Raw genomic sequence first — 14,972 nt, forward strand, 5'->3', positions numbered from 1 at the left:
TACACGAGTCACGCGATGGATTTAGAGTAAAAAATAATCTAAAATATAGCCTTGTTTGAATTGCATTTTTCTGAATTTTTTTGTAGAAAAATTATTGTAGCGATTTGATATATGTGAGGTAAAAATATGATTAGAAAATTTGTCCATGAAAGACATAGGAATTTTTCTTTAAAAACTTGCAATCCAAACACACCATAAGTTGGGATCAAATTTTATGAACTTGATTTTGTAACAGATGTAAAAGTTATCATTTTAAAAGTGAGTGATGAAATGTGAAAATTGTTGCGACCCATTTTCCCTCCCCTTTATAAACTTTAAACACATGGTCATGGAGTTGAAGAGACGGGAGACAAGTGATTAGGGGCGGCTTTTTAAGTGGTAAATATTAGTATTCAACATCCAACCCTTCCCCGCCCTCCCCTCTCCAAACCCCAAAAAAAAAAAACAACCGGTGCAATGGGCGCTTGCTTACTGGTTATGGAATGTGTGATCGAAATGAAAGTTTAGACGAGGAAGCATCAACACACTAGTACCATCTGCTGGGAAGCAAATGCCTTCGAATTCATTCCGTCCGTAACTTATAGTTCTTTCTAGGTTTTATTATCGAGTTCAAACTTTACTTTTGTCGACAATCAGGAATCAACAAGGACGTCTGGATAAGAACACCAGAAAAACATATACTACTACTTAAAATCAGGTGGCAAAGAAGTGCACGCACTTTTCACTTTTGTACCAAGGCAACGTGCACCTTAATTTCAGACAAGCCGCCACGTCAGCCAAGTGTTTTAATTATTTATTTAATAAATTAGTCGACAAGGTTCTCTTTTCATTTCTTTTCTTTTCCGGTGAAGAGTTTGGTGCAGCTACATGTTACTGCTACGTACTTCCACGCGCGTAGTTTTTTCTTTTTTGTGATCTCCGTTGAATTTTTCTATACTACTGTACTTCCGCAGACCGGACAACGTTAAAATTTAGGGATAACTTCAGAAACCTTCCCCAGGTTTCTTATTAATATCACTCAGCTCCCATAAATTTTTTAAAATCTCACTTATCTCCCTTAAATTGACATTTTGTAATATTTTAACCCATTTGGAGGAAATACAAGAAAGATACAACTTTTGTTCCAATACTACCCTTATATTATCCTAATCATGAAATTTATAACACCAATAAAAAATAAAATGAGGTTAAACTTTTATAAGGTGTAAATTTCTTGACGTAAACTATTTATTTTACTTGTATTGGAACAAAAGAAAAATTTACACCTTAAAAAATTCACACATATGAAGAGATTATTTTAGTTTTCAATACAACTTAAACTACACCATGAATTAAAATATATTTTCTCAAAACAGATCTTGACTTTCTTAATTATAACTGTGTGTGAAATTCTTTAAGGCGTTAATTATTCTCTAAAATCTTCCTCGGTGGTTGATCTTGATTATCTCCTTGTCAACCTTTGATAGGTCTGCGGTTATCTCCTGACAACGTGACTAAAACCCTCCTTGTCAACTTTATCATCCCCGCACGACCCTTTTAGCTTTGTCTTTGTTCATGCCTTACTGGCATCAAGATTCACAGGAAATTTAAGAAACAAGGGAAAGCACTTGTGATTAGTGGTTATTCTGGTGAAGTCAATAATAATAAAATGTTACCTGAAATATTTCAACATTATTATGCCTTTTCGAAATTGATGAATAGGATTTTTTTTTTTTTTTAAAAAAAAAAGAAGAGATATAGTAAAAGGAGGATGGGGAAAATTCATGGTGGTGTCGTAGGTTACACGGACTAATAATTAAATGGTGTTGGCATGTAAGTCAGATCTAAATGCTTCTTCATCCGGTGCCCAAACAGTGGTCCCTTAAAAAATTTAGCAGCACAAAATGGTCCCGAAACATCAAACCCAAAGCTTTCCTCTCTCGTATTCTAATCCTGCAACTTGATGAAAAAAATGATACGTTGCTTGTTTATTTTCGCAAAGCACGTACGCAAATGTTATGAATTGGTATCTTTGGAAAAAGGTTTCCTGCAAGCCCAGTAACCAGAGAGATAACAACAAGAGTTCGCAAATGGAAAGTGGCAGAGATGTAAAGGTAAATGTTGCTTGTTTTCTATCTATTTCTTCGCAACACCCATTATTGTTTTGTCAATTTTTCACGAGTAAAAGAGGCAAAGTGTTGAGGCCGAGGTTGGGGGACCAGACACCCCCCCCCCCCCCCGCGCCAATGCGTTGAGAATGAGCATTTACGCAGCTTTGATGATGATATTGACGGTCATCTCTGCCTCTGACGGAAAAACGCCACGACTTCGTTGAAGTTTAGGGCGATTTTCACATGCTCCTGCATTCAATTCAATTTCTTGCCATGGGTTCCAAACTTTTTTGGTTGCGTTTTTCATGCCATATAGGCTGTGCCTGTGTGGCTGTAATTAATATGATTGGAAGGCTACACTTGGATTAATAAATACGAGGAAGTCAGATGGTTGCTTTGCTGAAACAGGTGGCCTGGCATTGGTGGCCCTTTGGCTTTGGGCTCCAGAGACGGAGATGTATCGATCGGGAGGGGGCAGCTTCAATTCTCCTTGTAATTCTGGACAGCTGCTAAAACCTTTCACCTAAAAACGTGCTGCTCTAGTTTTCTATCGAGTTATGCTTGTAGAACACAATCGCACACATGAATATTACAAACTCAGCTCAGCAATCAGCATACGAGTGTCGGTTCATTCTTCGTATCCATTAATTATTAACGGTGTGCTTGTCTTCATTCAAACGGATGATCAACAAAAGCTATCTAACACTTGTATAAGCTGCCTTTTTACCCATGATTTTGCGACCAGCTGTAGAATTTCGTCTCTTTCTTCTGTGCCATTTTTGTGCACTATATATACATCTCTGGTTGACAAAAACGGCCGCTAGCTGCTATATTTAGAATCTGCGCGGTGAAAAGCAAATGACTCTTGAACTAAGAAAGTGTTGTCTAACCAATCAGTAGCACAAAAAATGTAAATAAATCTGAAAATGTTAGCTAGGCAAATCATCAACCAGCAATGACTGATGATATTCCAAACTCGTGAGCTTGTAATTTTAGCATATGGCTTGTATTGGCCCTCTGCCAGAAGTGATGGCTGCGATGAACTGGTCAAAATTATATGCATATATCCATTGAGAGGGAAGCAACGCAATAACCACATATAATTGTACTGAACATGTATTTTCGGACCGTGGTGTAATTGTGCCAAGTGGTTTTTGCCCCCGACTTCTTCTCTATTAGTGATCGGAAGAAAATTTTTTATCCGAACCTCTTCGAGTACTAAGCAGAAGTTTTCTTAACATGGCTGGGTGAAATTAAATCGGTCTTCTGAAGGTAAAGTGCACAGCCTTGCTTATTTGGCTTTCCATTTCTTCGTAGGAGAAATAGCAATGCTGCGACATGAAAATATCTCGTTCGAGAAGCTCGGAAAAGTAATTTATCCATAGCCAGCCAGCCTGGTCTCCTTAGAAGGGGCCGGCCAACGTTGGGTTTTTCACTTCTGAAGAACAGATCCACGCGTGGGCAGAACATCATCAGCTGAAATGGTATCTTTTGTTCCACAGAGCTAGGCCCAACAATCCAATTTTGTTATTCGACGAAAGGAGCCCAACCCAAACTCCAAGTGTTCTGTGCATACGCAATGATCGGCCAGCTAGTTTGAGGCGTGATCAAAATTTCCACTTCTTGGGTTGGGGGCATGGATAGGTGCAGCTTTGACAGCTACTACTTGCCTTCCTAAAATGTAAACACAAATTCACACTTTTTGTTTGTTTGTTTGTTTGATAAGGAAAAATTTTAGGTGAATTCGATTACAAATAATCTAATGCATACTAGATATTAGCTGCTGTTTTCAAGGTTCCTTTATTGTTGAAATAGTTGATGGAATAATTTATTTAGATGAATTGCTTCGGACCGCATGATCACAAAACTCAGCAGTAGAGCCGGTAGCATAAAGTGTAAATCAATATATAAAGTGTAAATCATAGGGTTTGTTTGGATTGCGATTTATTTACCAAAATATATTTGCTTACATCATCATTACAATTTTCAACACACCTTTTTATCTCACATACATCACATCAAAAAAAGTGCTATAGTAAAAATATCTCTAATAATTTACAATCCAAACAAGGAAGCTACAATAGAATAGAATACAATACGTTCCCACTATTAGAAAAGAAAAGGAAGCTACAATAGAATAGTTCAATAAATCTGCAGAGTATATGTAAAGTAAGAATTTTTTATGTCTCGTTGATATAGTAGTAGTATTTTAGGCAACTATATATATATATATATATATATTTGATATTTCCTTCAGTTAGTTAGAAAGTATCTTAGCTCATCATATATTCACCAAACTATGATAGTATTAATTTCTAAATCAACCTAAAAGAATGACCGATCTATCACATTCATTTTTACTGTCGAATAAAATAAGAATTTGTCTAACGAATGTTCAATAGATATTAATTAAAATATGCTTTAGTGTTAGATTTTTTAAAATATAAGATTAGGGGAAGGTAATAATGATTAGTATGTGGAGCAAAAAAAAAAAAAAGTTTAGTATATGTATACACATAACATGTCAAATGGAATTTAGGTATATTAATAAATGCATATCAAGCACCTTTAATAAAACTCATAAAAAATAAATATCCGAAAAAGAAGAAGAGAATTTCTAAAACTGGAAAAGAAAATAAAGGAAAGAGTTTTCTTTTTCTTTTTCTTTTTCTTTTTTTTTTCCTCTCTTTTTTGGCGTGACGGACGAATGAGAGAAGAGAGAGAAGGAGCAAGGAGTAATCGTAATAATTAATTTCGGGGAGTGGTTTTTCACTTTTCTTTTTGCTATCATATCAGCGCATGTGGGCTGTCGCTTGGATACCGCTTGTGGTGGTGGTGGCGCCGCAAAAGTAACCAACTCACCTTTGCTCCCTCAGAATCTCCGCCACCGCTGCCGTCATCCCTCCACCGCCACCTGCTTCAAGGAAGATAGCAGCAGCATCAAATCTTCTGAAGATGAGCTCAATTTCTCCTTTGGATCTCTTACCGCTCTCTTCTCCCTTGCGCACCAGCATCGCCATCAACAAGTCCCCCGCCTTCCATCGCCAGCTGCCGTCCCTATTGTTACCTCAGGCCGGCCCTAAACCCTCCAGAACCTACCTCAGTTCAGTCCATCAGTTAAGCTCCCACAAGCCCTTCACTGTTGCAGCCGGCAGCACCTTGACCGCCAATTCCGTACCGGTATGACCAACCGCTTTTTTATCCACTTGGCCTTTTATTTTTGGATTTATTATTGTTGTTATTTTTTGTGGCTTTCCCAGTAAGAATGATTGTCAGGCCGTTTCTTGTTTGCAATTGTGGTGGTTAAGTTGATTTTATTCCACCAAAATTTTTTTTTTTTTTTGTTTTCTTGATAAGCAGATCAATTGATTAGAAAAAGCTGTAAATTTGATTTTTGAACACGTGTTGAAACCGAATATTTTGTTGGATTTCTAGTTCGTGTTGGGAGACTGAGTTTATTTACGCATTTTAGCACTTGTTTACCTGTACATTCTTTAAATTTGAGTTCTATATTCAAGATATCCCCTGCCTGTTTGCAGGCAAGAAATGGTATATATACTGTTGGTGATTTCATGACTAGAAAAGAGGAGCTACAGGTGGTAAAGCCAACAACAACTGTTGACGAAGGTATTCTAGAGTGCAGCTCAAATTCTTACACGAAAATATTACTTCTGCATTTACAACTATTCCTTACACATTGTTTTCGTCCAACAGCCTTGGAAGCTCTTGTGAAATACAGGATAACTGGTTTTCCTGTCATTGATGATGACTGGAAACTGGTACGTCTCTCTCTTATTTTTTTTCCTCTCTTAATTAGTTTATAAATGTTGTTTTCCATCTCCCTGGTAGCAAATAGGTCATTAGAAATGCTACCAAAGTTGCCACACTCTCGAGCTTGGGATTTCGACAGATTTCTCCTTAATTTACCTCTGCATCACCTAGGCTGACGTGATTTCTTCGATAACTTTGAAACTAATTCTAAATTCGTGGCATTTTATGCCTTGATTTGCTACTTTACTAAAATCATCAAACTTCATCAGCTAATGTGTTGTAACTGGTTTGGGGCCCTTCTATTTAAGTAGTTCAAGGTCTGGATATTATTAGGCAAAGGTTGCTGCTTTTTTATAGCATTAAGAAGTTCTTTATTGCTGCAGGTTGGCCTTGTTTCAGATTATGATTTGTTAGCTTTGGATTCTATATCAGGTAGAAATTCAAAAATTTCAAGTTACATTAAATCCACCTCCCCATCTGACTGTTTCTCTAGAATCTTTTGCGGATGTTTGTACCTTGTCCTGTAGGCCTTAGATATTATGAACCTCTCTGCTCATCATAGTGGAGTTTACAATCATGTGCTAATATGGCCCATTTCCCTGTTGATGTGGTCTTCCTACTTTATTTTTAATTGCAATCCTTCAGTTGACATTTTGTCTGGGGCAAGCAAAGAAGCAAACTGAGATGGAGAAGATATAATTGATCTATTATTGGGGATAGCTAAGGATCCATCTTACTAAATGAGTCATCTGTTTTTCCGATAACTAGTATTGAAATATGAAGTTTTATATCACATTTCATTTCGCAGAGGCTACTTGCAACAAAGCTTACTGATTATGTGCTTATGTAACTCCTCCTGGCACGGTTCATTTTGTCAAGTTTAAAACTGTTACCCTTTATCCTTGCGTATATTTCATTCTCCAATCATATTAGTAAATACCTCACATGATATAAGAAGCTCCGATATTTTGATCAGGTACTGCAAAAAGTGATGTAGACATATTTCCAGAAGTTGACAGCACATGGAAAGTACGTAAGAGATCATTATTTTCTTTTAATGTTGTCTGTCACCGCGACAAATGTGCATTTTACTATGCCTCTTTTCTTGATTTTTCTCATTTTAATTAAATAGGCCAAAAAATGCAAGAATCAGTAGAGCATCCTTTGTCCCTTTTATTCCTGTACTCTACTCTTTCAGAAGTTTTAGTTTCTCTAGATTGTCTCTGTATATGTTTCTGAAGGTGGAATTACTAGCATTCCTCCTAAATGTAATTTTTTATTTTTAATAATAATCTCAGGCTTCCACTTACGGATCGGTACCTTGACTTGTCAGACCTTTATTTCACAACTTCAAAGCATTTCCTGTGGTCAGGTGTACATATCTTGCTTGTTGCACAGTCTCTGTTCTTGCACTCTTTCTCGACTGTTGTTCCCATGGTCAGGAGTGCAGTTAGCCAAGGATCCTGTGCCAGTACTTTTGCTCGTCCCTTGTGAATCTTTTTGTTTCATCTTGGTGATATGTTATCCCAATCGATGATATTTTCCTGGTGAAAACTTGGGGAAAAGAATAGGAGAATTCTGATGCCTTGTATGTAATTCAATAATTCATTTAGAAAAGCATGTGAAAACATGGAGAATGCAGATTGTAGATTTATATGATTAACGTGGTAGAGGGGATGCCTAATCCAATCCAAACCATAAAGGAGCATAATTCTTGAAATAATAGAACTCGGTGAATCCACTTTCACAGTTAAACATTTCTGTTTTCTGGTCAGTCTCTCTCTCTGGCACGCATGCGTGCAGAACTCATGAATGTGTTCACTGGCCGCACTGGTGTTTCGATTTAACATGTTCTGACATCTCTGATCCTGAAAATTTGTCACAGACATTTAATGAGATACAGAAGTTACTTAGCAAAACCAATGGTCAAGTAGTTGGTGATCTAATGACACCAGCTCCACTGGTGGTTCGTGAATCCACCAATCTGGAGGATGCTGCAAGGTTCTGTTGTTCTTTACTTGATTTAAGCTAGCGTCTCTGACTGCAGTATTTTTGTGTCTTGTAAAGTGGCAAGGCTAATATATTTAGCCCTTTTGTTGCTATTTTTCAACTTCAGGTTGTTACTCGAGACAAAATACCGACGACTTCCGGTTGTGGATGCTGATGGTAGGCTGGTAAGAGCCAGTTACTCTGTCCTTTGATTGTGTGTTTCTTCCAAGGTTTTCATAATTCTAAAATTGTTTCCCTTGTTAAGGTTGGAATTGTCACAAGAGGTAATGTTGTAAGGGCTGCCCTTCAAATAAAACGAGAAATGGAGAACAAGGCGTGACCTTGGATGGTATTCACTTGGGGAAGTACCGTGAAGCTTAGGCGGGAATGTCGTTGCGTATCTCCAAGAGCCTCACTGATTCCAACTGCCTGCAATATTATAGTACATTTCAATGAAATTTGTCAAAGTTTTTGCTGTCGGATTAGAAGAGAAAATATGGAAAGGGGTTACACACAGAAATTCCAGGATGAGGATGAATGAGTGTTGGACTAAGAAAGAATTGGGCCTCAGATGGGTTATAGGAATTCTTCGCAGTCTCACAGCTGAGATTGTCGGCTGGGTGATTTTAACAGCATTGAGTATGTAAAATGTCTTAGAATTGAACTCTCCCCTTCTGTATTGGGGTTTTGGGGTGGGGTTTAGGCAGAGGGATACATGTTTACTATTTTCATTTTGTGTCGTGGAAATATAACGCTGAACATCTACCCGATGGATCTTTAAATCTCGGATTATCGTACTTGCTCTTGTACGACTGAACCTCATGAATATCTACCCGATGGAGCGTCGTCACGGATTACATCCCAAATTTCATCATTAACCATATGAAGAACACCTTTTCCACTGCTACAAAGCTGCAGGGCCATAGGCCATTCATCTTCTGTTTAATGAAGGGAAGGGGAAGTGGTTAATTAATGGTATGGTGATGCCACATGCTCTATGCATTGATTTGTTTAGCCAATTAAAGAAAAGCCAATGTCACCTGCTGAACGCGTTATTCGATTAACAAGGACAGTCATAATGCCTTTACGGAGCCCAAAGCGGAGCGCCATCCAGCCCTAGAACTCGGGTAGCCCTCCCGTCCCATGCATGCCTGCCATTCATCATTATACTCCATGCAAGATGCACGGACGCAAGTGTCATTTGCAACTCCAAAATATCAAATACTACGTGCTTTGCATCACTTTCACGTCGTCAATCTGCGAGTTGGAGCGCGCGTGAAGTGCATAGATATCAAATTTGGAGGGCGTCGTTGTTTTGCTTATTTCGGTATTGAGTAATCTTCCTGTCCGAGTTGTTTGGCCATTATAGCATCGAAAATAAGATAGGTGTTTTTTTAACAATTTTGTAATTTTTCAAGAGTTGAGGGGGGCAATAGCCCAGCTTGAACTCAGCTACTAGGGCGGGGGGGGGGGGGGGGGGGTGCCAACAAACTGATCAACTCGCGAATAAATCAGTCATAATCTCAAAGTTGAGTTGAACTCCAACTACTCCAGTTCATTGTGTGCGTGTGTATATTATGTAGTATAATTGTTAAATTACATAAAACTATATTCTAGGACAAAAATTATACGCCTTACCATTCAAAGACCTCAGCTCAAGTTCGAGCTTGAATACAAGTTCTAGACTTACTAATGGAATAGAATAATAAATTGTTAGATTAGAATTGAGGCTGTCACTATTATTATTATTATTAAAGTCTATACCGACTAAATAGATTTACATAATAAATATTTTTTAAAACGATTTGATCCGATTCTAGTCTGTCGGTTCTGGTTCTGATTCAAAATTGTTATGACTCTGAACCTAAATCTTTAATCACGATTACGGTTTCAATTTTGGTTTAATTTCCCAAATTCCGATTCAATAAACTGCTGGTCTGATTTCATTTCAGTCCGATTCCAATTCAAGCTTGGAGCATGGCCACCCCCACGTTAAATAATAACCCGTTCTTTCGCGACAAGACAAACGAAGAAAGTACTAATAGTCAAATCTAACTTGAAGGAAAAACCCCACCACTACCTGCAATAAAGCTAGAACAACCCCTGTCAGGACTTTTTTGACACGTGAATTTTTTGGATGTTTATCTAAAATTTTACTGTAATTCATTATAGAAATTTTTTGAAGTGTATTTTTTTTTTGAATATATTGAAATATACAGTTTAAAAATTTTGATATTTTTTTTAAAATTATTGTAACTCAAGTTTTAAAAAACTTATAACAGACAAAAAAAACTTATCTTCCAAACAAGGCTCCTGTTTAACTGCACCTCATCAAAGGAGAAACTACAAACCCTGTTCAACTTTTGACCGTCCTAGTAGCCTTACTTATAGCACATGCCCACAAAGTATGGAAAATAAATCAACTAGTCTTAGGCATAGTTGTCAAAATCGCTCCGAATCGTATCCGGATAATCAAAATCGATTCGAATCGTATTCAGAGTCGCAAATCATATTAATCTCTGTAGGATCACATAGAATCGTAGCAGAATCGATAGGATCGTGTAGGATCCTACAATTTTTTTATAAATTTGTGAAATACGAAGCTCAATTTTACAAGTAAATGAAAATATTTGTGATATATTTATAATTTATCAAAGAATTGCAATCTGTGAAACTAAAATCGATCCTACGTAGAATCCCGATTACCTTAGTCCTAGGCGATGCATCACCTGATGGGTACTGCTATAAAACTGTATCGCCATCGTTAATATGTACTACTGTGAACAAGTCCAAATGAAAAATCGGTGTGTCCAAATGAATTAATTTCTCGAGTCATTAAAAACAACGCAGAAAAATACCTAACTCCGTGGAGTCAAAAATGGAACCTTATCACTTTTATTAGTAGTTGTTAGCAAACAGCAACCACTTGCACCAAACTCGAGCAAACGTAGGACCATACATGTTCCCTCGACCTCACCGCCCTTCCCCACCCCAAACCAACTTGGATTTACTGTACTTACCAGCTGCTACACCCCCACAGTCCAAGCCCAAACACCAATTACACCACCACCACCACCACCACCACCACCGATCCTCCAAAAATAAATAAAATAAAATAAAATAAAATGCAAGCGATTGCAAAGCGCACAATTATAAGTATTCTACTACTAGTAGAGTAGTAGACTAGTGGTAGAAAGGCCATGAAGTAATACATAGTGATTGATATATTTTTTGATATCATCCACAGGTGAAACTCGGAACAAAGAAAAGGTTACTAATCAGGGCAAAAATATTTACATTAATTCGTTGTTATCAGCTCCAAAACTTGATACTCTCTATTATTATTATCATATAAAGGGGTAAAAATTTGAAAAAAAAGAAAAAGAGAGATAGAAAAAATAGAATTAGGTGCTTCTTTAAGGATTTGAAGCCAGCCATCGAGTGCACGTTACCAAGCACCCTCGGGAATACAGTGGATATAAATATATACTGTGATACTCTTTTTTTTTTTTTTTGGGCCCCTTTTCCCTGCAGGCAGAGCCCACTCACCAATAGTCAACATCCGGATCCTCGGGCTCGGGCTTCTCATTCAAGTCGGGCTTTTCTTGAAACCAACAGGGCTTCAGCTGAGTCGGTGTTGCATGGTCATGGTGGCGGTGGTGGTGGCTGCGGCCGTCGTCGTGGTGGTCATGGGTGGCGATGGAACTTTGAACGGCATCAACTCTCGAACCCACCTCTATTGCTTTCTTGCGAATAGCAGCAGCGGACAGGTCACCACCATTAGCAGCAGTAGTATCGCCCACTAAGAGCTCCGGGAAGTTGAGCCTCGCCGTCGGCCCGCGCAGATAATACACGGCGGTGTCATAGGCTCTGGCAGCGGCCACGGGCGTGGAATAAGAGCCTAGCCATATCCTAGACCTCTTGTTAGGCTCTCTAATCTCCGCCACCCATTTGCCCCACTTCCTCATCCTTATTCCTTTGTATAACCTCTCGCTTTTTTTCTTCCCTGCTCCGGCCCCAATTCCTCCACCTCCCTCCATCTCTTATCCCCCTTTTCTAGAATAGGAGTATGGAGGCGGTAATATATATATCTATCTATATGTGTATTGTTTTCTCTCTATAATCTGAATGGACCTATAGCTAGCTCGAAGAAGAGATTATAGAGAGAAAAGGAAAACCCATGAAAAGAAATTAAGATAGATGCGGAGAGTTGAAGGGGAGGGCTGGGATTTTGGCTTCGGTTTTTGATATCGGACCAACCAAAAGGGCACCCAAAAAAAAAAAAAAAGAAGAAGAAAGAAACAAGCAGAAGAAGTAGAAACAATTACAAGTGCCGGATTAGTACTACTGCTACTACTACTACTTGGGTACTAAGAAGGTTCATTTGTCATTTGAGTAAAGCTTCCACGCTGGTTTTTTGGTTTTCTTAAAAAAAAAGAAGAGAATACACTAAAACTCCCCGGCTGCTATAATATAGTACTAGTGGTAACTAAATGCACCGACACCACCCCCTCTCTCTCTCTCTCTCTCTCTCTTCCCTTCACCTTTTTCTATATCTGTCTACAACAAATTGGGGAGTAGTACTAATAATAAGAAGGTTAAAGTAGGAGCACTGAAAGGAAGAGGAGGACTACTTGTACTACTGTGTTTTTCTTTACTTTCCACTTTAACTTTTTGAAAAAAGCTTAAACATTACCTCATATGCAAAATAGTGGTTGGCCGCCATGTACACGAACGCATATAAGCAAGGGGGCTGTACTCGAGTGCAGGTACAGACGCATTTTTTTCCTCTCATCTGCTGCAATTTGCAATTTGCAATTTGCAATTGGCAATTGGATTGAGTTTTGTTTGGCTCGAAATAAATGGTAGCAGTAATGGGGATGGGCCGTCTTTTTGTTTTTGCGGGCTAATTGTACAGTCTGTGTGTTGAAAAGAGCAGCTGTCGTTTGGTACTCCACTATTGTACAGAGGAGGTTTGATGGAGGGGGAGAGAGAGTCTCTTTCTTTAATTCTTATAGGGGCGGGTGGACGGGGAGGGGAAGAAGGGAGAGCGAGATATTGGGGGAGGCGAGGGCGAGATATTGGAACAGCAAGTGATAATGATGATTATTAATGAGTGCTATCATCAAACGCTAATTGTCATTGTCATTGCAGACTAGAATTTTTATTTTTTTGAAGAAAAAAAAAAGAAAGGTTTTACTAGTAGTACTTAATTAGGGAGAGGTGGAAGGTAGGTCGGTGGTCGGTGGATGGCTGGATGGATAGATACCGTTGTGACTTGACTTTGCTTCCCTCCCCGACAATAACGATATCCATTATTAGACACTGTCATACGCTTTTGTTTTCTGGCTTTTGGCCCGACGTATCGTTTTGGTGGGTTTTTGGGGGCCCGCGGGCACGCTTGCCTTCAACCTGAAACAATGCCCCCCCCTCCCTCCCCTGCAAATTTTTTTTTTTGCCCCAGCTGGAAGAACAAAGAAGAGCCCCGCCGGTTGACCTCCTCGTTTAGGCTCTTAATTATTGAGAAGGGAGAAAGAAAAAGCAGGAGTTGATCCACCTTCCTTTTTCTTACATGATTGCCAATTAAACATGCATTAAGCAGCTAAACCCGGCGAGTAAGATGTTCGATAAATGGACCCTAGATAATGGAGTATCTTTTTTTACTCATTTATTTTTCTTTCCAAAAGATTAGAGGAAAGTAGCATCAAATAGCCATTAGAATACATTTTACTGCTATATCCATATCTATCTTCGGTGGTTAAATGCAGAATCAGCAGCGTTGCCTCTGTGTCCAAGTAAACATACATAGAATTTCTGTTTGGAACGGTTAAAAATACGCAAGTTTTTGGGTCGGTCTGCCCAACTTTCTTTGTACTTTAGTAGTGCCATTCAACAATGGGATGGCTTTTCCTTCCAAATTATTACTAATAGCTTTAAGGGCATCACCGGAACGAGCTTATTCTGCAGTAGTATTTGAAATTTGTGTTTTTTTTTCAGCTGCTAATGGTAGGCAGCAGTGGATGCCAGCTTCTGCATCATTTTTTAAGCGCTCCATGATTAGAGAGAGAGAGAGGTGCTACTGTTTCATTCCTTTCTCTATCCGTTCTGCACCTTTGCCTCTTTTCTTTTTTGAAAACCTATAATGCTGCTGCTGTGGGCGATTTCCATCTAACAAATCCAAGCCAAGATGGGATAATGCCCAATTCGATCGAAGCAATTCAATACTAACATCTACTGCTAAATACAACCACCCAGCAGAATGTGTTCTGTTCTTACTTGGAAAGTTGAAACCACGCCCACCGTGGACGTGGAGTGAACAAATGTGGACAATTCATCACACGGATGTCCAAGTAGCCACAGATGATGACGATGGCTCTCACAGATTTGTGATTTGAGGATCTTAGGAGAGGAAGGAAACTGGTTAATTCTACAATAAGTTAGAAAAATTTTAGAAAACAAATTATTATTATCATTATTTGACTGCGAAATTTTGTCCCTCCAAGCAAAAGCAGCACGCACAGCGTATAATATATGGGCTGAAGTTACGTGGCACGCAAAGCAAACACCAGTTACGTGGACAAACAGTGCGGATCCCATAATTTATAATTATCACTGCTGCTGCTTGCTGCTTAATATAAGTACCACTCAGTAGTGTTTTGTTATTGTTTGCTTGAGAGCGAGGGAGTGAAGGGGCCTTTGCTAGCTAACTTTGGACTCGAGAGGAGAAGTCTGCCATCCTACAGCAGCCGCCCCCCCCCCCCCCCCCCAAAACACAAACAAAAGAGGAATCCTGAAAAAAGTCAAGAAATCGGTGACCAGATGTTACATTGAAGGTATGATCTTTGAAGATGTAGCTGATTTTTTGGGTTAGTTGCATTTGGTCATGCGACGGCGAAGTCAGTCACCGCTATGAGTGGACAAGAAAGAAAAAATCTTTGGAGGTCAATGTCATGATTAACTAATACATTCTCGCGATGAAGACTCTCTGCTTGCATTTCCATCACCAATGGAAGATGCACACAACAGTAACTCCAGCCGTCCAAACAATAAGAAACAAAAGTCAAAAGTTGGTGAGGAAAACGAAGGCGGTTTCGTATTTGTTTTTTCACTTCTGTTGACCCT

At 38.9% G+C, this 14,972-nt stretch overlaps 2 protein-coding genes across 3 annotated transcripts; one reads left to right on the forward strand and one right to left on the reverse strand.

Annotated features, from left to right (window-relative positions):
• Positions 1-4,811: 4,811 nt before the first annotated feature.
• LOC113699100 (CBS domain-containing protein CBSX1, chloroplastic) lies at positions 4,812-8,647 on the forward strand. 2 transcript variants are annotated; one of them, XM_027219198.2, is made up of 9 exons: positions 4,895-5,270; positions 5,630-5,717; positions 5,805-5,869; positions 6,245-6,293; positions 6,838-6,890; positions 7,160-7,177; positions 7,747-7,862; positions 7,978-8,035; positions 8,116-8,647. In XM_027219198.2, exons 1-9 carry the CDS (start codon positions 5,046-5,048, stop codon positions 8,188-8,190), a joined length of 747 nt encoding a protein of 248 aa, XP_027074999.1. In that variant the 5' UTR covers positions 4,895-5,045; the 3' UTR covers positions 8,191-8,647. The 2 variants fall into 2 exon arrangements, with proteins under 2 accessions (XP_027075000.1, XP_027074999.1); XM_027219199.2 differs by lacking the exon at positions 7,160-7,177 and having other exon boundaries at positions 4,812-5,270.
• A 2,404-nt stretch (positions 8,648-11,051) lies between these two features.
• Positions 11,052-12,917, reverse strand: LOC113697825 (ethylene-responsive transcription factor ERF011-like). The gene has a single exon (XM_027217414.2). The coding sequence runs from the start codon at positions 11,888-11,890 to the stop codon at positions 11,396-11,398; it is 495 nt and encodes a 164-aa protein (XP_027073215.2). The 5' UTR covers positions 11,891-12,917; the 3' UTR covers positions 11,052-11,395.
• Positions 12,918-14,972: the final 2,055 nt, after the last annotated feature.

Source organism: Coffea arabica, chromosome 7c, assembly GCF_036785885.1.
Source record: "Coffea arabica cultivar ET-39 chromosome 7c, Coffea Arabica ET-39 HiFi, whole genome shotgun sequence".
Classification (NCBI taxonomy): Eukaryota; Viridiplantae; Streptophyta; class Magnoliopsida; order Gentianales; family Rubiaceae; genus Coffea; species Coffea arabica.